Source organism: Podospora anserina, chromosome 2 (assembly GCF_000226545.1).
Source record: "Podospora anserina S mat+ genomic DNA chromosome 2, supercontig 2".
NCBI classification, from domain to species: domain Eukaryota; kingdom Fungi; phylum Ascomycota; class Sordariomycetes; order Sordariales; family Podosporaceae; genus Podospora; species Podospora anserina.
Window position 1 is genome coordinate 1,836,135 of NW_001914858.1, and position 23,947 is coordinate 1,860,081.

At 50.9% G+C, this 23,947-nt stretch overlaps 8 protein-coding genes across 8 annotated transcripts; 5 read left to right on the forward strand and 3 right to left on the reverse strand.

Annotated features, from left to right (window-relative positions):
- Positions 1–996: 996 nt before the first annotated feature.
- PODANS_2_4880 (uncharacterized protein) lies at positions 997–3,120 on the forward strand (the record flags this gene model as incomplete). Its single annotated transcript, XM_001911214.1, has 3 exons — positions 997–1,074; positions 1,132–2,564; positions 2,637–3,120. The coding sequence occupies 3 exons, from the start codon at positions 997–999 to the stop codon at positions 3,118–3,120; spliced, it is 1,995 nt and encodes a 664-aa protein (XP_001911249.1).
- Positions 3,121–4,242: 1,122 nt separating this feature from the next.
- PODANS_2_4890 (uncharacterized protein) lies at positions 4,243–5,677 on the reverse strand (the record flags this gene model as incomplete). Its single annotated transcript, XM_001911215.1, has 2 exons — positions 4,243–4,406; positions 4,468–5,677. 2 exons carry the CDS (start codon positions 5,675–5,677, stop codon positions 4,243–4,245), a joined length of 1,374 nt encoding a protein of 457 aa, XP_001911250.1.
- Positions 5,678–6,567: 890 nt separating this feature from the next.
- PODANS_2_4900 (uncharacterized protein) lies at positions 6,568–8,670 on the reverse strand (the record flags this gene model as incomplete). The annotated part of the gene is made up of 1 exon (XM_001911216.1): positions 6,568–8,670. One exon carries the CDS (start codon positions 8,668–8,670, stop codon positions 6,568–6,570), a length of 2,103 nt encoding a protein of 700 aa, XP_001911251.1.
- A 439-nt stretch (positions 8,671–9,109) lies between these two features.
- Positions 9,110–10,701, reverse strand: PODANS_2_4910 (uncharacterized protein; the record flags this gene model as incomplete). Its single annotated transcript, XM_001911217.1, has 2 exons — positions 9,110–10,483; positions 10,558–10,701. The coding sequence occupies 2 exons, from the start codon at positions 10,699–10,701 to the stop codon at positions 9,110–9,112; spliced, it is 1,518 nt and encodes a 505-aa protein (XP_001911252.1).
- Positions 10,702–13,944: 3,243 nt separating this feature from the next.
- Positions 13,945–15,059, forward strand: PODANS_2_4920 (uncharacterized protein; the record flags this gene model as incomplete). Its single annotated transcript, XM_001911218.1, has 2 exons — positions 13,945–14,780; positions 14,852–15,059. The coding sequence occupies 2 exons, from the start codon at positions 13,945–13,947 to the stop codon at positions 15,057–15,059; spliced, it is 1,044 nt and encodes a 347-aa protein (XP_001911253.1).
- A 1,355-nt stretch (positions 15,060–16,414) lies between these two features.
- On the forward strand, positions 16,415–17,065 carry PODANS_2_4930 (uncharacterized protein; the record flags this gene model as incomplete). Its single annotated transcript, XM_001911219.1, has 2 exons — positions 16,415–16,839; positions 16,900–17,065. Coding segments are annotated over 2 exons (591 nt in total), but the record flags the coding sequence as incomplete, so codon positions are not given.
- A 2,341-nt stretch (positions 17,066–19,406) lies between these two features.
- Positions 19,407–21,263, forward strand: PODANS_2_4940 (uncharacterized protein; the record flags this gene model as incomplete). The annotated part of the gene is made up of 1 exon (XM_001911220.1): positions 19,407–21,263. The coding sequence occupies one exon, from the start codon at positions 19,407–19,409 to the stop codon at positions 21,261–21,263; it is 1,857 nt and encodes a 618-aa protein (XP_001911255.1).
- An 810-nt stretch (positions 21,264–22,073) lies between these two features.
- PODANS_2_4950 (uncharacterized protein) lies at positions 22,074–23,339 on the forward strand (the record flags this gene model as incomplete). The annotated part of the gene is made up of 1 exon (XM_001911221.1): positions 22,074–23,339. The coding sequence occupies one exon, from the start codon at positions 22,074–22,076 to the stop codon at positions 23,337–23,339; it is 1,266 nt and encodes a 421-aa protein (XP_001911256.1).
- Positions 23,340–23,947: the final 608 nt, after the last annotated feature.

Here is a 23,947-nt window from a genome sequence, read left to right on the forward strand (position 1 = left end):
ATTCCAAATTCCGGCTTTCCCCCCAGGAGTTTTGCAGTGGCAGTTGGATAAGGTACATAAACTTCAAACACACATTTTTGTGAGAATTTTCATTCAGGCGGAGCAGACACGTGGACACAGAACGGATTTGCTAGAGATGCTGAACCAGACAAAGCACCAGGGTCTTTCCCAGGGGCCGGATTCAAACATTTCCACACTTTAAATGGTACTTACCTTATAATAGGGGCTTAGTTTCGCCATGGACTGCACTGTATTCATTATTGTCTTCCATACAAGCTAGGTACAATGCAGAGACATCACAGCTCAAGAGTTCCAGTTTTCAGCTTTTGACTGTCTGCCGAACCATGTGTGTTCTGCAAGCCTTGCAGCTGCAGGTTTTCACACCTGATCTTACCATAAGACCCGAATCACGCGCTGAAAACAGATTAACGACTGTAGAAAATTGGAAGTTGTGGGCCGAAAAGTGACTGGCGCCAAAGGTGAAGCAAAAAAGTGCAGGAGGAAGGTTATGGTAATGGAGCAAAATCTGACAAACAGAGGAAGGCCACAGAAAGGTACGCGAAATATAAGCCCTCAGAGCAACCTGAGTGTGTGGGCCTGGCAAAAGGTGGGATCAGAGCCCAGGGAGCAACCACAGAAGCAGAGGCATTGTAATTTGTCACGCTGATGCGGCGTGATGTCCAAGCAGAATTCAGTTGAGGTTGGACACAGACACGATTGGTGGCTTGATACTGGTCAGAGCAGGCAACCTGCAGGGCGCACTGGGAGGTTAACTACCCCTATCTTAACTGGTTGGGCCAAGCCAATATTGAAGACAGCCACAGGTGCTTATGCATATCAGGCTCTTCTCATTGCGAGATGACACCTCGAATATTAAATGATGACACCTCTGGCATAGCCAGAACCCGAGATTGTATTCTTCTATCAAAGGCAACCCACCTCGCGGCGTGTTTTTGAGCCAATTATTGCCACACACAATTACCTATCATCATCAACATGGAAGCTGCTGGACTTGCCGTCGGCATTGCCACCCTATACTCAACATGTCGAGATTGTTACAACTTTTTCACCACTGTCAATGCGGCCGACAAAGAGGTTTCGGTTCACCTTCGTGAACTGGTCATCCAGTAGTCCATTCTGAAAGCCTGGGGCTTCCATTGGCGCATTCAGGATGGAGGCGACACTCAGCAACCTGGTCAGACCAGACAGAACCAAACCAAGCTTCACAACTACCTATTGAAGAACCGCTTCAAAGCCGAGGGCGTCTTCAACATCTTCTCTGCCCTTGCCGACACACTGTCAAACCAAGAGGAACTTGTCAGAGGATATGGAATCCAGTTTCGGTCAACGCAAGCAATTCAGGATGGATCCCAGTTGGCCAGCAATGTCCAGTTAGCCATTCAGGACACGACAATCGAGGACATCAAGCCTGTGATCACTGAGTTTAAGCAACGTCTTTCGAAACTCAACAAGTTTAAGTGGGCTCTGAGAGATAAGGATGACTTCAGAAAACTCATTTCCGACTTGAAATCCCACAGCGAATCCCTCTACCGCCTTTGCCCGGAAAACGCCTTTGAGTCGATGAATGTCTACTTTACCATGGATTGTTTGGCTGTCCAGGAGTCACCGGCAGTGCTGAAGTGGATTTCAAGAATCGCAACTGAGCATGCAGAGATCGACAAGGGCTCTTCGGTGCGGCCGGACTACGAACTGCTGGCTTCAGCGGCTACATTGAAGGCATCTGTAAACGAAAACAGGGACAATGTACAGACAGATGACGGCAAGCTCACCACTATCGGCGAGGAGGAACCCGAGATGAAGTATTTGGGGAAGGGTCTTGCTCTGTTTGAAGGTGAAGTTGTCTATGTGGAAATGCGAGACTATCGCGGACCGCCACTAGACCTCACACCAGAACAGAAACGGAAGATCAAGCGCCGTCGGACTCGAGCGCGACTGTTGGTTGAAGGCAAAGACGTCAGCAGCGACGAAGAAGACGATGGCGAGCCGATAAAACCCGTCAGACCGGCTGATCCCAGACTTCGGATTCTGATTCGAAACTTTTTCAACACATTTTGGTGCAAGAATACAATGAAAAGTGTTTATGGGCTTAACATTGCTGGCATGATTGATCATACGGAAGGGGACCATGAAGGCCATTGCAGCATCCTCTATAGGCTCCCGAGCACGATAGGCATTCACGATCGGCAGCGGCCAGCGGAGAACCTGAAGCTTCGTGCACCTGTTCGAATAAAATCCCTTCTTGGGACCAGGAAAATGGATGGCATCCGGTCAACACTGGGTTCGTGTTTTGAGCTTGCCAGAAGTCTTGTGCGTGCCGTCTGCATGCTTCACTCAAGCGGGTGGCTACACAAGAACATACGTGCAGAGTCTGTCATGTTCTTTCCGAAACATGTGAGCACGCTCCAAGAGGACCGCTATGAAATCAAACTTGAAATAGATGTTTCGAAGCCCATCCTGATGGCTATATTTTTTCACGGCCAGACGACATCAAGCATGAAATGCGCAAACCCTCCTCTCAAAAGGACCAACTTAGAAAGCCCCCAGTGGATTCCCGCAATATACTAAAACATCACACTACATACATCTGGCGAGATACCAATGACTCCTCAAGCAAGGATTCAGAGGAAAGCATGGAAGGGTATTCCCCGGCCAGCTAGTATATATGGCCGCGATATACTGAACAAGACCAAAGAACCGGAACAAACAAAAGATCTAAACATTGCTGGCTTTACACTCGACTATTATCAGCACCCGGCAAAGCACGCAGATCCGCAGCGGCGGTATCGCCATGCATATGGCGTGTACTCTCTTGGTATACTGCTTCTCAAAGTTGGGTTCTGGGAGGAGTTGAAGAACTATGAGGACTTCCGCTCTGGTTATAACAAGATTCCCGATTACGACAAAGAGGATCATTATGAACCACGCAGGTGGATCTGTCGAGAGTACTTGAATCGTCCTAGGTGGGCATGTGGGGATTTTTATGCCGACGTTGTGCTCAGTTGTCTCATGGTGGATAGTAGCGATGATGAAGTAGCGAAGGAGAGCAAGCAGGAGCTTTGTGCGAGACTAGTTGCGGACTTGGAGAACTGTCAAGCCTAAGCAAACTCGCTGGTTTCCTGTACTTTTTGTCTATTAATAGCGTTCGGGTAAGGAGACGAGAGGTATTTGCCCAGCAACATGTTTCTTCACTTACTTCGTGTAAGAGGAGAGGTTACTCACTAGGTAGGTAGTGGGTCAGGCAGAGAGGTTGCTCTTAGGCCACTGGCCTGAGCCCATAGGTTGGCTGGTTAAGGGTATATTTGGCTTGCTTTCCTTTTCTTTGGCATCTTGCTTGTACCTCATTTTCATCGCATATTCTTCTGCGCAGGGTTTCCATCACTTCCAAAGGTATCCAATGGAACTGACCTTCAAAAAAGAACAATCATCATTCAAAGTCCATATCAATACCTAATGGTACATACCATACCTTGCAGTATCTCCCTCCACCTCATCACCAAAAATTCCACTTGAATCAATATCTCATCTCATCACAATAACCTCTGTGAGGCTGTATCTTGAACCCAGAGTACATTCGAGACCTACTGGCGCCAACCTGTGGGGGGATACGGGGGATAGTACAGTGGTTATACCCTCCTCACGCCCCCCCCCCCTCACCATTACCATCATCTTGTCATTCCTCACAACATCCAACCTATCCACTACCACATCACCCACCCCCAAACCTCAACCCTCTTCTCCTGGTCCCAATGGGCAGAAGGCATAATCATCACCCCACCTCACTACAACCCTCACCCCTCCCAAGCCGTCGAAGCACCTCAGCCACCGCCACAGCCATCGCTGCCACCAAAAGGCAGTCTCGTCCAGAAACGAGCTCCCCACTGTGAGTTTCCCGCTCGATACACGCCGGTATGTCAACCCACCCCGCCCCAACCAACTGCTCCACCCTCATTTACTCTTCACCAAAGGGATGCGACGCATCAGCCTGCCTAGATTACCTCACCCGCGAGTCAACCCTCTCCCAAGGCACATCAATTCATCACCAAGACCAAGACAAAATTATGAAAAAGAATAAGTGGTATCATCAATTCATCATCAGCCGACATTTTATAAATACATGAGTGAGACGTGCTCTCTAAGCATCTGTCCCTTGTGTGTACACGTTGTGTTTTGGTTCATTATCATTTCATTTTTTTTTTTTGCCTGTCCCCATCCAACCATCATTTACTCGGCATCAAGAGGCGCACGAGGAGGAGTGTCGTTGACCTGGATACCACCACGTTTCTTCTCATGGCTGTCAGGCATGGGAAGAGCCCACCCGCCCTCACCCTCGGGAGTGGCGAGCCAGAGTCTGAGGAGATGTCTTCTGGGAGCAGGAGGGGCAAAGTCTATTGTCCAAAGTTAGCACGGAAACAAGTCAATGTTGGAGAGCCGAAAGAAGTAACTCACCCCTGTAAGCAGTGCGAGCATGGAGCAAGTGAGCATTACTCAAGAACTGAATGTCTCCAACCTCCAAAACCATGTGCAGAGCCTCCTGCTGGCAGGTATCCTCAAGCACCTTCAGAGCATGAAGTTGTTCCTCGCTGAGAGGAGGAATGATACCCTTGTCGGAGAATCTGGTCAAAGACTTGACATAGTAGGGATCCCACTTGCAGTAGAGACGGCCCTGGCCACCGTTCTCTATGTAAACAATAGGCTGGCGAACCCACTCCTCCTGGCCATTGCTGACCTCACCCTTGCGGTCAAAGTACCAGATCGGCTTGGTCAGAGTCTCGGCAACATCAGGGTGCTCCTTCTGGAGAATGTTCCAGACGTTATGAACCGAGACAATGTCGCTCTCACCACCCTCCTGGGCGCGGTGTACGCACAAAAGACCGACGATATCACCATCATCAGCGTGGAAGAACTGGCGGGCGGCAGTGCGATAGATGCGGACGGTGTGAATCTGAGTCGGGTCATCACCGACATCCTTGACGTGGCCGAGGACGTGGCCGCGGCCGTTCTGAGAGACAAAGTATCCAAGATAGGTGCCGAGACCCATGTAGGCGACGGCGTTCTTCTCTGGGCCCCAAACATCGGCAGGGAAGCGCTTGAAGAGGATGAAGCCCTTGCCGTTGAGAAGATCTTCCCGGAGGTCAGTCAAGACCTTGCCGAGCTTGGGAAGGACAAAGTTCTCCTTGGAGATGCCGGTGAGTGGTGTGCCGCTGGCGATGAAAGCGTCGGCGGTGGCGGACAACTCGGCAACCTCCTCATCTGTGAAGGGGTGCACCCACTTCTCAGGGTTGTTGATGAAGTCATCGCGCTTCCATACTGTGCGGCCGGTGATCTCCTTGGGGAACTCAGAGTAGGGCTTCAGGACGTCGTAGAGAGGGGGGTGCTGGCCAGATGTGCGGATGCCGTCAGGGAAGATGTGGCGGGGGGCATCGAGGTTGCTCTTGGTGACTTGAGGAAGTTGAGCCGCAGGCTCTTCTACTAGGATTCCGGGAGCCATTGTGTATGGTATGTGTGTGATGGTGGGTAAGGTAGGGGGCGGTTTGGAAGTGCTGGGTGATGACTGCCAAATGAAAGAGCTTGATCTGATAATGGAATATTTGGATCTGATCGAGAGCTCACATGTCTGGCTTATAAGTACATGGCGTCCTCGATAGAAGGGGGCCATCTTGTCGATTGCGTGATCATCCCGGGATTGGGCCCAGAGACTATCATCTGCAATGGGGCCGAGGTCTCATTGGAAGAGGCCATGATGCACCCACGTTTCGGCAGCCCACTCCCGAGTGACATCGGTGCTGGGCGTCGGGATTTCGTTCAGGAAAGAGCATTGGGATGATTGCGATATCGATTTGAGGGATGGCGTGCTCGGCTTGCGATGACGTGAAGGCTTAAGCGCTACTGCCCCGCAATGCTAATGGCGCTATTTCCCCCTCGACACACCTCGATCAAAGAGGCGACGTGGTAAGCTAGTTCCCTTTTTGGAGCTCCCACCGTATTATTCGGCTTTCGGGATCTGAGATGGTGTTCTTTGTTGGATGCTGAAGTGAAGGTCTCAAAGGAGTTGGTGGGGTAGGGGAGGTGTAAGTCGTGGGGGTTAGGGTTCAGCGCGGGTGTGTTACCTTGTCTTGCCGGCACAACATCGAGCCACATTAAGTTGACAATAGATGGTTGTCACCGATTGGAGCTTCGTGCAGATATGCCGAGGTAGGGTGGACAAAGCTTGGGAGCGATTTGCGGTTTGAACATTGTGGTACTTTGTTTGAATGGGGGCAGGAACACAGGATTAGGTAAAGGCAAAGGTTCAGTTTGAGGTTGAGGTCCGCATGGGTAGAGGCACTTACGTGTTGTGAAACTGGGCGTCTCATCCATGACAGATTGATCAGCAAAATGGCTCACGAGGCTACCCCTATTTCCATTCAAACACGCCCGACTCTGACGGCAACGGTCGACCTGATAAACCGATCTTTACTATTTGTAAATATTACTAATTATCCCCCCAAGCATCATTGTGTATATCCAGTTACGTTCTTTCCTCGCATTCACCCTCCCCAATATCTATCAATCAAACAGCCCCTTCAAATCAGGCACCAACCTCCTCAGCGGATGGGCCTCCGTATTAAAAACCCACTCATCCAGACTAATCAAGTCCGGCTCACTGAACATCAAATAAAAATACTTCAACGTCTCACCCAGCCAAAAGCTCTCCATCGAGTCCGTCTTCTCCGGATACCGTTTGCTCTCATCCACGTTCTCAGGGTCATAACGAGTAATATCCGACAGTGCCGCGTTGGCGAGCTCAGTCTTGGTATTCTTCTCGATAGCTTCAAACATCTTCCATGCTTTTTCAGGCAAGTCCTTTCGGCCGGTTGTGCGGTAGAGAATAAATACCGACTCGATCGCTTCAGGTCGGAGAATGTATCGAGTATCCGGAAGCGACGTGAACCCCTTGGAGATGTGCTTTTCGGCGATGAGTGAGTTGAGCTCTTCAGGGGAGATGTCATCGGGTGCTTCAAGCTGCCTTTTGATCGCATCTTTCCACTTGGTCTCGGAAAACGTACACTCTGGCTTCTCGGGCGAGATTGCTAAAGGACAGGGAAGCATGGTGAATGTCTCTGGCATGATCCCCACGGGCATGTGTGAATAGGTCCAGATGCAACCATCCATCAGTTTCTCTCCGACAGACACATGGGTTTGGTTCTCCACAAGCTTGCCACCGAGGGCGAGCATACCACCTGCGAAGCAAACGAGATGCTGGCCTTCTGGTTTGAGAGAGTAGACAGTATCATCGCCGCTTCGGGAGACAGAGACAAGGCCAGAGACAAGGACGTCGGCGTTGTCTGGAAGCATAGGCCGGAAGACATTTCGTTTGATGACTGCCTCCATGGCCTTTTCATACATTTCGCGATATTGTGGCAGTAGACCCCCGACGAGAGCATGGGCCTTTGGGAGATATTCGTACCAAGAGTCAGCCATGGCCCCGATGGTGAAGTCATTATGTAGGTTGAATTCTGTGGTGCGGGCGTTGACAATGACAGGCCACATTCCTGGGAAACGCGTGGTGTCTTGTTGCTTATGCAGGAGCTCGGTGATGCGATGCGCAGCGTCGAACCATTTTGGGTCTTTGGTGAGGAGAGAAAGCCTGGTGAACTCCAGAGCGAATGTGCCAATCTCGGCAAGAAGGACGGATTCGTCGGCTTCCTGGGGTTTGTTTTTGGATGCATCCACAGCGTCCCATCTTGTCATCGGCATGCGGTTGGGAGTATCGAAGGCGACATAGAGCATTTCTCCAACCTCTGTTGCTTTACGTAGGAGCCGTCTATCGCCACTTAGGTCGTAGGCTGCCAGAAAGCCACCCAGATATCGAATGTTGGTCTCAAATACGTTCACTTTGTCTCCCGGGGCTTTGGAAAAGTCGATCTTGGACGCAGCTTCCACTGCCTCCTTGAACTCATCTTTCAGGTCCATGATCCAGAGGGTGTCGAGACTGTCGACCAAGGTTGCTCCCCAGCCGCCAAAGACATCGCGCTTCCCACCGCTGATGGGCATGATCTCGTCACTCATCCAGGCGTGCTTGCGGTACGAGTTCCAACAACGCTGAAAGACCTCCTTGACGGCATCTCGGCGTTCAAGTCGAACTTGACGCTCTGCTACGGGTTCAGTCTCGATGAACTTTTGAACCTTTGGAAGCCACTGTGGGGAGCCCTTTGGAAACTGGCGCATGTCCTGGACAGGGTAATTGGGCTTCAACTTGCTCCATTCGATCCGGTCTGCTGTGTCTTCCTCGTCGTTTTGGTCCTTGTCATTGACGTTGTCATCGGTGTTATCGTCGAAGTAGTCATTCGGGGGGACATAATTAGGATCCCCACTACTGCCGGGCAGGAAATTGTCACCACTGCCATCGCCGTGATAGCTCTGGAAAGGGTCAATGACGTAGGAGTATTGGTATGATCTCTTGCGGATGGCGAGGAAGACGAATAGAAAGATGCCTACAATCAAGAAGACATAGCTTCTATTCCTCGAAAAGAGCAGCATTGTGGCAGCTGTAGAGATCAACGGGCAGGATGGATACCACCCTGAATTTGGGATGGGTACCCCGTCCAGGTTGTTCCCAGCGAATCCAGGGACGACATGAATTAAGATTTTGGCGGGTGGTGGGGGCATTGGTGAACTGCCGGCTTGGCACTGTAAGATACTGTAAATACGATGCGGGCCACGTGGCAGCGCTGAGCGACAGTGACCAACAAACTGTTGTGGACACGCTGTGGCAGGGCTGCCGTGCAGGGATCTGTGTAATAACGTGTATTCGTAATAAGCTGGCGGGCGACTCGTCCACCACGTCGCCCTCCCGTGACTCACTGCCCTGCATCATCGATGAAACATCAACAACCACTCATCATGGCGTGATTCACCGTCGATCAATGTCATCAGACAACACGTTATAAAGGCAGCGGCTCATCCCTTGCGGTCACTTTGCGGTCATCGACGTTTTCTCCCTGCAGCTGCGACGGAAGGCCAAGTGGGGATGGAATGAGCTTCATTACTTTGACGCGTCAACAATGGCATCATTTTAACAACACCACCATACCTTACGTCTGGCATCTCAAGCATTCACCACACCGTACCTGATCAAGCCCATCAAACCACCCAACACAATGGCGGACGGAGCATTCAACTTGAAGTACCGACCACCAACATAGCTGGTAGCTGTGATGACAACCCACCAGGGATCATCACCCAAACTGCGACCAGCCTGGAATCCTTGGTCAATATACCCCACCATGAAGATTCGATACACGGCCGTATAGATCAAGCCCACGGCGCCGGCGTTGATGCCTCTCAGCACAGATTTGACCCATCTCCTGTTCCTTGCCGCGCTCCAGAGTCCCATGGTGCCATGGACCAAGATCAAGCCTGGGCTGAAGATAGCAACCCAGGCAATCAAGGCGCCCGCAACAGAGCTGTGTCCGGCGTTGATGGCCGTCAAACTCCCGAGGAAGACAGCAATGTTGAAGTTGGGGCCAGGGAAGGCTTGGATGAGGGCGAGACCGATCAAAAAGTCGCGAGCGCTCACCCACCCTTCGGCAACAACGTACTCTCGCAGCAAAGGGATGACGACGGGTCCACCGCCAAAGATGATTGTGCCCGCAAGGTACATGTTGGAGAAGAGGCGGTAGAGGATGGGAGGGCCGGGGTCGGGGAGAACACTGCGTAGCACCATGGCCACGATGAAGCTGAGGAAGAAGGTCACGATGATGACTGTGCCAGTCTTCCATGACATGTTGAACCTCAGCTCCTGTGGCACAATGCGTGGTTCGTTCTCAGCAGTCGACCCCGACGGGCGCTCATTCTTATTGGCCTCATCTTCGCTGACTGGAAGTTCTGAGCTGGGCCCGGGTTGCGATGGCCCAAGTTCATGGGAATTTCTTGTTGTTGTGGCACTGTTTTGAGGGCCAGCTTCGGGGTGCGTCGCCCTCTTTCGCTTCACCTTCCTCACCAGAGCTCCGAGTGGGCGATGGATCCAACGGTAGTCATTGACCAAGGTCGCAACACCTGACACAAGCATCAAGACGGGAAAGTACCACAGGGCGTTGTACAACATGCCAGCGGCAGCAGTGACAAAGACAATTATCCTCGTCAATGGATCAGTGATGGCCTTCTGGGACAGCTCCACCGCCGCCAGCGCAATCACGCCGACAGTCGCGGAGTTGAGGCCGGAGAGCAGCGCATACACGATTCGCGGCAGGTTCTCGTCAATGCTCGACACGCCGATGGAGAGGCCAAACATGCCGATGGCCCCCGGAAGACTCCAGAGCAGGAAGCTAAACAATGCCGCCATAAACCCGCCGTGGAGCAGGTTGATGCAGTAGAGCATTTTTGTGCTGGCGGGTCCTGACAGCGATTGCGAGATGCTGAAGATCTCCTGAAAGACCTGTTCATCGACCCATTTTGACTTTTGGACGAACTTTTCGTTGAACTGCGCGCCGGACAATAATAAGCAACTGGTCCTCGCTCCTGTTTTCTCTGCGGTTTTTTTTTCTTTATACTCACAATCTTGAAGTGAACCGGTGGACCACCAAACGCAGTAACCCCGAGATGCCAATTGACCCGGAGGACCTTCCACCCGCGGCGGGCCAGCGCCCGGAGACGGCGGGGCAGTTCCCCCCTATTTTCACCGGCTCCAGTGGAGCTCATTTTTGGCTTTGTCGTCTTGAACCCCCAGACGCTCCAAAACAGTTGAGCAATTCGCCTTTTGCGACGACAAACTTTGAGAAATCGGAGACAGCAGAACGGCTTGTCTCACTCCAAATGGTGTGCGATTTGCATGAAGGAGGGAAGGACCCAGGAACTCGGGACAGGCATACGGCAGAGAATTGGGTGAGCTGCAACCTCCCTGCAGCTGAGGCGATGGTGCAATCCTCGGCGTCCATTTGTGGCGTTGTGTGCTAGCCGACTTTGGTGGTTTTTTCACCAGCTCTTTGTCTCCACTAGGGTTAGGGTTCAAACAACGTGGAAGCCCCCTTTCACGATTCAGGGGTTCTTTTATCCAGACGATGAGCTTCTTGACACCGAACCTTTTTATATAGAGTAAGACATCAAACTTCACCTTATCCAAACCGAATCTGCCAACCGCCACAGTTGACTCTACCGTCTAGTCAGCATACCACCAGTACCATGCGCAAGCAACGACGCCTGCACCTTGGGAGACCTATGGAAGGTGAAGGAGCTATCCGGTGCCTTTTTCACATCCGACATCACCGTGACTTCGGAATTTTCTGTGTTGTGAAAAATAGATACATTGCTGAGCAGAAAAATGCGGTACCAGCGCCCGCGACAAGGCGCCATATGGTTCTTTCGTGACGAGAGTCTACACACATAAAGAAGTCAATTGATATATCACAAACGCATCAACAACACCCGCCCTACAGGGTTGGAGGTGCTGGGGGACAATAAAAGTCACCGTCACCACCGGCTCAGCTAGGGCCATCCGCTTTGCAGGCCAGACCTCCCAAGTTCAAGATGTATTTCCCTCAGACTGGGTTCATCTTCTCTTATTGTAGGTGTAGCAACCGAGGCAGACTTTGTTATCTTGTCCTGCCTTTGCCCCGCCAAGTCGAGACCGAAGACAAGCCGGCCAACTACCTTGTCAATCAATAAGAGGACATCAACACCGTTCCTCCTCGTGTAGCTTGGCAGAAATGACCTGTGAAGGATACGAAAAGCTCTCAAACCAAACGTCCCAAGTGAGCAACAATTTCCGCCCGTTCATGTCTTTTAACCCTATTTTATTTTACGAGGGAGTCTACAACGGCCTGACGCCCGCCGAACATTTGCATATATAACTTCCCCCATGATTATTCTTTCTTACCTTCATCCCATCTAAACTTTTACCTTCATTCCATCTGAGCTTTACCTTTACCTTATCTGAGCCCCTTTCTTTTCCCTCTTACTTAACTTTGAAAACCCCGCTCCCACAGGTTATGATGCCCTTCTTGCGCGTCCTTGTTTGATCAACGACAGTACGCCAGCTTTTTTCATAGCGACCACGTCCGGCGGAAGGGCGGATTTTCTTTCCATCGACCCTCCCCGATCACGACTACATTCACAGACGAGCTACAACGAGCGAGATGACACGGTGGTGGCTTTCTCCAAGACGTACCATGGAGAACAACGCGACATCCCCAGACATGGATCCCAACTAGGAATAAAACCACACGGAAGCGATTCACGGTGTTCTTGCAGCAGACCAACGCGATGCCAGACAAGAAGGACTACCACGCCGAACAGGTAGCTTGTGAGTTGATATAGTCTTGGTCGCGGCATTGGCCAACACCCCCAGTCACCGACCCTTATCACGAACTGTTCGTCAGTATCAACCTAGCATCAAATTTGGTCATGGAATTGCAGACCTCTTCACCTTTCCGTCCCCCGTGAAAAGTGATAATTTCGGGGACCCCGCTCAGTAGAACCAGTTCTTATTTTTGGATCGTGGGCCGAGACTAGAACATCGAGGAGTAGAAGCACGAATGGGGGAGAGCAGGGTGGTTACTTTTCCATAAGGTATCCAGGACGGCCGCTTGCTGCGAGGCATTTATACGGAGGGGATGTTGTCCAAGACTGTGGTAGGTTTCAAGGGGAAGGGGTTTGGCGGCTGATGGCAAGATTACCTGACATATCGGAAATAGAAAGGCACAGTTGGATGCGATATTGACTTTTCCCAGACTGTCAGCAAGGCTATCCCTATCTTCAACAGGCGTAACGCAAACATCGCGATCCTTCTGACCTACCTACCTCGTGCCCCAAGCCGTGATACTTTGCATGAGTTGTACCCGCGTCCGAGATAACCGCACGTGGAAATCAAAAAATCCCATCACTGCAGGCAATCAATTTTATCATTGGGGATGGTCCACGGATGTGGCCCGGTTGCCGTTACCCGGGCCGAGAGTTTGTCATTTGTAGCTTGATTTGTATTGGACAAGTGTGTGTGAGTGAGTGTGACGATCCATTTTCCCAATCTGTACCCCCAGGACCGCCGCATCATGGCCTGGAGGGCGGCTGTGATGGCCCGTCTTGATGATTGTTAATAATGCAGCTAAGGCCGAAGATCTGATATCACATTATTAAAAAGAGCTGTGGGAATTGGAGATCTTTGTCTGCTATTCGTGTCGCTTTTGGTGAGGTGAAATAAGAAAAGCATACATGGGTGCCGTGGAAGCCATGAAGTGTTTCCACATTCCTTCCAGTCCAGTGAAGAGATAGGCTGACTTTCTTCTTGACCAATGCGAGCCCTCTTCCAAATCAGTGATTGATATCAGAACAATATGTATAGTTAACGATGTTGATCTTTGCCCATGTAATATCAAGATACAGCAAAGCAAGTCACGGTCAATCAACTACCTCCAAACCGGGAAAATGTCAATATAGATTGTGCCCAGCCTAGACAGGCGGGCCAATCATCCACGAAAACTCCAATGAATGAGGTGCGGGGTTGAATAGGCCGGAAATATGAGAGGAGTAAACGTTGTAGGCTGTTCAAAAGTAAATAAATTGATTGCATCGCGGCAACCCCCCTTTCGCGGCTACCATGGCCACCGGCAGTTGTGTTCAGATCACTGCCTCCAACTGACTTCCATAACAGTTCTCTCCATTATCATAGAACTGAAACGGACCGAGATCCACTCGTTTGTTATTGCTGATCGATGAGATGCACCAAGGCATATGGGTGCTGCGGCGGTCCCAGTTTGTAGCCCTTGGCGGGCTGGCCCGATACAGGGGAGGGGAAGACGTGGTATTTGAGCCTTCAATAAAGACTGCCATGGTGCTTCCAGATTTCCCTGACATATTTTGCTTCCCTTTGACTGTCAGGTGTTGTTGACTTCTTCACGCGTGTGCCAAGCTTACCCCTGAACCTTCGAGATAAAAGGAGACAAAGACAAGATGCACTGGAGCTCCGCTGCAGCTCTTGCGCTGGTCGCTCCGGCGTCAGCCCTGCTTCGATTCGGCTGTTCTCAGTTGGTCGTTGAGCGAACCGATCCCCTCGTCAACCCCGGCGTGGCACCATCTCCGCATCTTCATCAGATTATCGGTGGTGTAAGACACTCCGACAACAGAGCAAGGATACATACTGACACGTACCAGAATGCCTTCAATATTTCCATGGAAGCCGCTGCCGGTGATATCGCCAAGAAGGCGACTTGCACAACTTGCCAATTCTCCGAAGACTTTTCCAACTACTGGACAGCAGTGTTGTTCTTCAAGGCGAGAAATGGAAGCGTCCATCGAGTACCGCAGATTCCCAACGCTGGCTTCGAAGGTTCCAATGGTGGTATGACTGTTTATTACATGCAAGACGGCCTGGTCAACTACCAGCAAACTTCCAAGGTGACGGCGTTCAAGACTGGCTTCCGTATGCTCATCGGCGAGGCCATGTACCGCAACCGAGCCCAGGCATCCAAGTTCCGTCAAATCACCTACACCTGCCTCAAGACTTTTGGCACGCGTTATCCCGAGACAATGGATTTCCCCAAGGAGCCATGCAACTTCGGAATTATGTCCAACGTTCGTTTCCCAACCTGTTGGGACGGAAAGAATCTTGACTCTCCCGATCACATGGCGCACATGTCATATCCCGAGTCTGGAACCTTCGAAGGCGGTGGTCCTTGCCCAGCTTCGCACCCAGTGCGTGTGCCTCAGCTCATGTACGAGGTTATCTGGGACACAAGGCAGTTCAACAACAAGGACTTATGGCCCGAGGATGGGTCTCAGCCTTTCCTGTGGTCGATGGATGATTCGTAAGTTCTTCGGCCGGCCTGATGTGAATTGCACACAGCTGACATGTTGATAGGACTGGCTTCGGATCGCATGGTGACTACATGTTTGGCTGGTTGGACGACTCGCTACAGCGTGCCATGGACAGTCCCTGCTACGTCAACTGCCCGACCCTCAAGAGCCAGAGCATCTCGGCGATGAACCAGTGCTCAGTACCGACCGTGGTCGACGAGCCCATCAATGGCTGTAAGTGGAATCTCGTGAGCTGTTCCTGCGGTGCTTGATGGCAGCTGACAATTCTTTGACAGGGCTCAAAGCACTTCCCGGCGCTGCGGAGGAATCTTAGTCGATGTAGAGGATGCGGAGATAGAGGGGCTGCCGCAGCCTGGGTTCGGGCATTTTCCTGCAATATACGTCAGAGACAGAGTCAGAGACACTTTTTTACCATAATGAAGACCGAGTGTCCCCTATGTTTCGGGTGATGGCCATCCCTGGTCTCAAAAGTGATGCCATATTGAACACGTTATTCCTGGTACAACATGGTGTTCTTTTGTTCCGAGAACTCGAGTGGTTCAAGCCTTGAGCATTGTTTCACAAAAGCCAGAGTTACCGACAAGCTGGCAGTGCAGTGCACGAGAACACAACGTTGCTGCTGCAGAAAAACGTGTGATTCTGTCCAAACGACGGGCTGGTGATGTCCGTACCCGAGGTGAGGTGGAAGACGAGAATAGAACAGAAGGGGCGAGATGCCTCAACGCCAGATCGAATCGACACCCAATTGCAGCCCAGGTCTGTGATGATCATTGCTGCAGCCTGAAGTGCTGTTAGCGACTGCAAGGAACCATGGTCTCCGACCCGGCAATGACTGACTCCTTCGATCCGCTGGTATCCGGTGAGCCGGCCCTTTTGACTACTCAATTCTTGGTTGTGGCGTGTTGAAGGAGAGCAGCTTTCCATGCTCGACCGAGCACTCCGCGGTTGATGATGCCCTGGCGGAGACCGCGGTGGGCATCCAGCGCAACGTAGCACTGGCAATGGCCGTGGGCTGCCCCACCCCTCGGGCGCGCCCCACCGCTGGCGATGGCCTGGCATCCGGCTGCGGCACAGCAGCTTTTGTGGAATTCAGCGCGGTTGCAACAGTGACGTCTTGTGACGACGGGCCAGCCACTGGAATACGAAGTTCTTCAATCTACAATGTTTGCATCCGCTGTCACCTCTCTGCAAGAGCGGATAACTACACACTCGTTCTTTGGGCCCTTTTCTCCAATCACACTGAGCTTCTAGCCAGGTCCCACAGTTCACCGACTTCTGGCATTACACTACACACGAGAAGATCTGCAGCCTCAAGGCCGCTTAGGGAACCTCGCGCCCCTCGCCTCGTTTGTGCAAATCTCATGGCGCAGCTCTATTGACGGCCTGCCACTCCGAGCAACTGGGTCCATGATGCCGAGGTGAAATTGACGGTGAGGGAGGGGAAGCCTGGAACTTGGAACGGAATATAAGCCGGACATATTCCCGGCCAGAGCCAAATATTCAGAACCAACATTCCAGTCACTTCAAGTGGATCAAAACACCATCACAGATTCAGTCACCATATTTCTCAACCTTCTCAACTCTCAACACCACACATACCATTTAACTTCGCTCCACAATGCATCTCACTTCCGTCCTCTCCCTTGCGGCACTCCCCCTCCTCACCTCGGCCTCCCCCATCTCCACCAGGCAAACGACCTCAAACGGGACCTCTTGCTCCAACACCTCCTTCAAGGACTTCCAATGGCAGGCATCCAACTTTGACTTTCACGCCTCATTCATTTTTAGCACCCCCGCACACCAAAACTCCTGGGGCTACGCCTCCTTCGACCTCTTCAACCCCGCCGATAAGAGCACAGTTCAATGTTCTGCCGCTAGCAACCAGATCAATGACTTCTTCTACGGCACCATTCAATACAGCTGCAACGACACCCTCCGCGGAGGCTCCACTAAGTTTGACTTCAACAGGCCTTCCGGCGAGTTGAGAGTGGAACAGAGCTGGACCTGCAGAGACCAGGACCCGCAGTACCCGTAAGCCGTTGCCATTTTGCACATTGACTTGGGTTAATTGAGTTCTAACATGATAAACAGCATCACATTCACTGCCAAGGGCTCAGCAAACGTCACCCTCGGCTGCACCGAGGACTTTTACCAGAATGCCAACTGGACTATGGGCGACATTTACTCTAGGAGAACGATCACCTGCGGCAAGGTCGACTCGGCCGTCGTCCCCTATGAGATCTCAGCTATTGCCTGATTTTGACTGCGCTCAACATTGAAGGCGGGGCAGCGATGATATTGATGACGGGATGAGGATATGAAAATAGACAATGTACATGGCTTGAGTACGGTACAAATGGCAGACGACGACGATGTTTTATCTGTTTTCTTTTTGTTCGCATACCATAGAGAGGAGGATTATGTTTCTCGGTTGATGAAAAGTTGGGTTAGTTAATGCTTAATGAGATGAAAGAAGCTTATTACATAAACCGACCTAAGCTGTGACATCACCACTTCACAAGCGCCATTTGATCGAGTTTCTTGCACTAGGGTACCTGAGATCGATCGAGGTTGATCTGACAGATGGAACACGATTTCATTCTAACTAAAGATCTTGGGACAATCTGCGAGATATGCAAGCCCTTGAACTATATCCGCGCCGTTGGTAAGCCGGTTCTGTTTTGCGATCTGTCCGGCCAGAACTCTGCTTCAAATCGACGTCATGTACTGACGGCATTGAGTGCAAGCGTATTGAGAGAGTGTTTGAAGAATTGAGCAGTTGTAATGTCCTCTCCGTATGAATAACGGACCATTCCTAACAATATATGAGATCTCATTGTCACCAGACTACGCAAATTCATCCACACTCATATTTTACTACCCTATTTATCAACTCACTAAAATGACCAAACCCCTCCGCCAAATCGCCGCCGAGAAGCTCATCGGCCCCAATGCCAATCCCTCCCAGCTTGGTGATCCGATTTCACTAAAGACAGAGACGAATGATGCGAACTCTAACCCAAGGGGTGAGCCGGAGAACAAGCAAGACTTTTCCAAAACCGAGAGTAAAGTCCCAGAGTCGTCAGGTGGAAGCCATGAGGAAAGGATGCTGAGGGGAGAGGGGCCAAAGGGACATCATGTGAGCGGGATGATGACTGATGAGATTCGGCAAGGGAAGAGGGGAGCTCGGGGCATGACTATGGAGGGGGATGCTACTAGTGTGAAGAGGGTGGAGGTTGTTGGGGATGCGACGAAGGGTGGGAGGGGGAAGGGGTCGAAGTTGTGAAAGATTGCCAGAAATGGAGAGGATGATTGGAATGAGAAAGTGTCAACGTCAAGGGTTCGAGATATATGAAACTAAGGCTGGTGGTGAGGCTGTGTGCTAAAGAAAGGAAGTGATCGCCAGATGCTTGGAAAAGTTGTGGTGAATTGCTACGCCGTATTCAGGCTCAAACAAATAACCACTCCAAGCAAAAGTTTGTAACACTGCAGAGCTGGTTAGGATATTAATGCGCCTGGTGCTGTGACCTCTGCCATTGAATGATGATTGGTGACTCGGTGAAGACGCTGGCTAACAGGGTGCCACAGTCCTCGGGGGCGGCCCGGCCCGGAAAAGCAAACACGATAGCTTGGAGCACAGCTTTGTTGATTATCGTGCTTCAGTCTTCGAGCTAATCTCCCATTGTCAACACTGTTCGACATTTTTTGGGCCTCAACATGCATGCATGCGTACTTTAATTAGAGACTACCCCTGATGTATACCAAGTTACCTCACCGATCGTTAGTTCGGGGGGGCGGTGTGCAGATATCATTGATAATACGGGTATCCAGTTGAGTTCTTCATGGGCCTTTGCTAGCTGTGCAGTTGAAAATGAGGCTCCGGAACTCCCGTTATACCTCCCAATGCAGCTGGGTGAGGACATAGCAGGGGACATGTACCGCCCATATAATGATCTGTTCCCGACCACTGGTTTGGAGCGTTCTGTTGCTCTCTTATAGCCTCCAAGCATTTCTAAGACATGGAACCCATAACTCCTTACCGTCCATACCTTTTGCGCCTTTGGTTCTTGGTGGCCCTAGTGCTTGTCACAACAGCCTCTCTGGGACTGGTCGAATATTCCCTCCACCAACTTCTATCAACTGCTGATCTCAGCAGCGCGGTTGTGGCTGGCTCAGACTACAACTCGACCTCCTCTACACCTTCCTTCTCTCCGTCAGTCGCTCGCAAGACAACCGTAACCCGTACGACACTTGCCTATATCAACGCAACAGTGCAGATACCACATGCAAAAGCGACCCGAGGTATGATGCGCACTGAAACCAGTGAAAATACACACATCTCCAAGCGAGCCGGACGCCAGGATTCCACTAACCCAAGGGTTACCAGATGGTAAGTTGAACCTCCAGGTTATGTGCTCTTTCTCTTCCATCCATACAAGAAGTACTAATGCATCGGTTTCAGGAACCCACGTCCCACACAAAGGCCTTGGAATCCAGAAAGGAACTCTCCAAAAGACTTGAGCATAGTGGCAGAATGTTCAGAACCCCCCACTCCCCGGGCATCTGGAGATTGTGCCATAATACTTGACCCCAGTGTAATGAGTGTACCCGCCTATATAAGTCCAATCGGTTCAGCATGGGGTGGATGGGTGAACATTGGATTGCCTGCAACATTGCTCCTTACGCCTCGTCCTCCCAAGACTCTCGCACCCACAGCAACTAGCTACCCCGAAATCGAAACTGAAACAGTGGTGGAAACTCTGACAGTATATTACCCTGAAAGTTATCTCGACGACAGACCTGCTCCCGATACCGAGGTGGTCTACCCCGAAACCAAGATTGCTACTGAGATAGCGCTTCCCACCACCGAGACAACTTTCACCGATGCAGTTCCTAACATTCAGACCGTTCCCAACCCCGATATATCTCCCACTTCCACTCAGTCGGCAGGTATTAGCACAGTTTTCACTGAGAGGCCATCCATCAACGTAGTCCTCAGCATTCATACAGTTCCCAACCCCGGAATTATTCCCAAACAGATGCAGCCCAAAGCAGCAGAAAGCACCATTATTTCCGATTTAGAGGCAATGGATAAAGAATACACCGAAACAAACAGGCTGTTTACCAGCTGGTCACCCACTGTGCACGCCACTGCCCCCCGGCATTCAGCATCACTGAAAAACTGGTCAACCTCTGACACGTCCTGGCAGTTACTTACCCCCGCAAATGCCATAATAATCACTAGTACTTCAACACCCTCAGTACCTACTCTAAGAGGGTCATCTCAACTGGGTACTCCAGAGTCTTTCATGTCCACAAGCACTGTTCCAACACCGAGGACAGGGGGCTCGACAACAACTGGCTCACTGGAATACTCAACATTCTCAAAGGCCATAATAAGCCCCATCATCACTTCATCTGTTTCACCTAATGAGGAAAGTTCCACAAGCGGAAACGGCTCATACATTGTTTATGTATTGACACCAGAAGCTTACTTTCTTGGATCCTTTGCTCCTCTCATATTCGCCATCCTCTTCTATCTACCGTGGGCCAGTTTAGATGCAGTTGCAAAGAGGATGGAGCCGTTTTACCGACTGAGCAGCTCCAAGGGCGCAGTAGCATCCGAGTCCCTGAACGTTTCCTACGAAAGCCAAGTACCCTTGGTCGGGCAGCTCTGGATTTCACTTATCCGAAGACACTGGGTTGTATCACTCACCTCTTTTCTGGTCATATTATGCCAGGTCTTGATAGCACTTTCACCAGAAGTAATCCGAATATCTGTGATAGGGACCGACTGCCGTGCGAACGTTGCATGTCCTGGGGTATTGAGCGTGTCGACAGCGCCTGCCAGGGCAATGGAAGCTATGTTGCTCGTCATGATTATTTGCACTGCGGTGCTTGCAGGGCAGCTTTGGAACCGACGATCCCAGCTATACTCGGAACCTTTCAGTCTTGCTGGCACGGCAACTCTGGTGGCGAATGATGGCTCCTTCTTGCAGCTATTTCGGCAGGTGGACTCCCAGTCTCTGACGTCGGATGGCAAGGGATTGGAGAAAGCATTGGGAAAAAACACGCGATACCGCGTCACAGTATACAAAAATGAGCTAGGGGCAGCACAAAATGGCATTGTTTTGGAGCCACCGCACACGACCTCCCAAGCCTTTCCGGCCACCACAACTCCTGCATCTGGCGTCAAATTCCTTCCAGTAAAACGGTCAAATCCCCTTATATTGGAATTATGTCTCCTTTTTCTCATCATCGTCATCATTCTGCCGATAATAATCTGGTATTATCTTAACAACGACCAAAACCATCCGCTTGAGCAATTCCTGAGCGGCCAGGACTTTGGAGTCAGGTTCCTTTTCGCGGCAATAGGCATCCTCATCGACGAGCTTTGGAAGAACATTTTTTCAAGTATGCGTCCCTTCCTTTTCATGCACTTTTGCCTATACTAACATGAGCAAACTCACCTTCTAGAGCTCAGTATTCTTGTACCATACATCAATATGTCCAATCCCAATACCGCGGCAAAGCCCCAAGACTCGATGCTTTTCGAACCTCCTTTTTCACCATTGACCGCTCTCTTTCACAAAAGCACATATCGCTCGTTGCCATTAACGATTGTCACCATGAATGCGAATATGGCCCTGATTCTTACGGTATATTTAGCCAACATCCCCTTCAGCAACGATAAAGCGAGAGTGGCGTGGGTAGCATCATGCTATTTCAGTTTGGCAATCTTTGGGCTCATGATCATAAGCATTATCGCCCTCATGATCCTGATTCGAGCCCCTGAGACGCCCCTGGCGCCAGACACCATCGCCGCGCGGCTCTACTATCTGTCTGCGGGACTCACGATCGCTTCTCGGTTCGGGCCATTTTCAACGTTGAATACTGGGGACAGGGATAGGGCCATCACCAAATGTGACGCGGGTTTGACGGGTTATCGCTTTGGTTGGTTGGCTTACCCAAGCCAAAGCTCGAGTCAGAGCCAGTCACGGCCCTCTCAAAGGACAAGGGGAGTCAATCAGAGACATGACAGGATGGTTTTGGGGATTGAGTCAACAAGGGTATTGACTCGTTGAATGGCCGAGGATTGTGATGATATATCGCGGGCGATACTCTATTGTTACCTATCGTGGTTTGTAAAGCAATAAACTCGTCTTGTTGCACAACGCAGGGCAAAAAATTCAGGTGCCGTAATCAGCGCCGAAAGCTAAACTACCAAATTCATACTTTGATTCAGAAAAGATCGAAGGACTGCCATGAGCGGATCTTTCCCTGCCCAGACTGGGTCTCCCTTGGCCTCGACCAAGGCTCCCTCGTCCAAGGATAAATCTTCCTCGACCAAAACCCGATCTTCCTCCAGTGCATTCCCGAGCGAGTTTTCCTCCAGCGGATTTTTGAGCGAAGGTTCCGTTACCCAAAGCGGTCCTCGGACTTGGGTGCCTGGCCGTGAGTCCACGCTCGAGAAAAGAATATTGCGTAAAATCAGACAGCACAACGACCGAGGCGACACCGATGCCAAGATCATCGTCAATTTTGTTATCGATTTTGACCATGATCAGTATATCAAAAGCCACAAGAAGGGCGCGGACACCGACTTAAACTGGGCCTACACACTCACAGGCTTCAGGAACATTGTCCAGGCATCAACCGCGCTCGACTACATGAGCCAGACATGGCCCCAAACAGGCGCCCGACTGTACAGCTATCTAGACTTGCGCTTACGTCAATCTTCGTACCACAGATTTCGTGTGCAGTTCGCTGGAAATGGGGGTGCAAACATCACCGTGCACCTCGACAAGGAAACACCAGACCTTGAAGCGGAAACATGCCATCTATCCATCACAGCCAGTGGTCACCAAAACCTTGTAGCCTCGGTGGCTAGCCAAATCGCTTGGTTCTGTGGCGCGTTCAGAAAATCGCCCGAAGATGGTCTCATCTACTGCAAACCGACGGTCAGTGAGACGCTTCATTTTGATTCTTCGGACTCGTCGAGCGATGACAGCATGAGATTTAATATTGGTTACATCGACACGCCCATCGACGGGTCCGACCTTGACGTGCCACGAACCTGCTGGAATGGCCTTTTTATTGACCAACCTCATTCTCGGATTGTGTGCGGATACCCAATCCGTGTTCAGCCAGGGTATGCGTTCAACTCAACAAGCGTGCCTTTGACGGGGTTGGAGATAACGTGGAAGATCATCATGAGGATTCGTGAGGACGAGACGCCGGTTGGGAGGCCTCAGAACCTGGCAACCACGCCGGTTGTTGTTCATGGGAAGTGTTTTTTTCTTATCTCCAAGGTGTTGAACAAGGGAGTGGTGTTTTGGCATTTGGAGCGGCGGTGTGATCATGAGGGGTCTGAGTTCAGGCTTGATAACTTGCCTCGTCCGGAGGTGAGCAGTGACTTCGACTTTGACCAGCTAGAGAATTACAGGCACTTCATTGGGGGGGAGTGTGGGGTGAGGAAGCTTTTTGTCATTGAGGGGCGGTTGCAGGAGGGCTTTACTTGCCCCGATTGATAGGGATACTTTAGAGGGCAGAATTGGTCCCGGGGGAGTAGGTACAAAGGTTGTATTCCCATCATATTTTGTCTCCTTCTCTGTGGCACTTTCAAAGCACGTTCTATGTAAAACAAATCATTCAACAGGTTGAAGATCGGTTCCTCATGCTAATGATTCAACAATGAGTAACGCTGTTATCCCATCAGACTCAGGGCCGACCTTACAAAGCATGTCATTCGACACACAATTTACTCTGGCATCTGTTGATTGCTGGTCTGACTCACTCAGTGATGTAATGTTTTCCGTCGCATTTCCAAATGTATGAAATGGGTGCCAACAGAATGATTGACTTCCACTGCATACTTTCCAGTGTTGTCCCAAATCAGTGTCCCCATTTGAACTCGACTATTCATTGTATCAAACATTTCCCCCATCAATGAGCAAAGAAGCCAGAGTTCAGCATGGCCACTCCATTCTGGCTCCCCGGTGAAAAGGTCTCCGAGGTAGAAACAAAAATACGTGACGCAATAACAAACCGTCTATCTCGCGAAGATTTCTACGAAACAAAGCTTTCACACTACGCCATCTCCATCTCCTGGAAACCTCTCATCTCGTATCCCAACAAT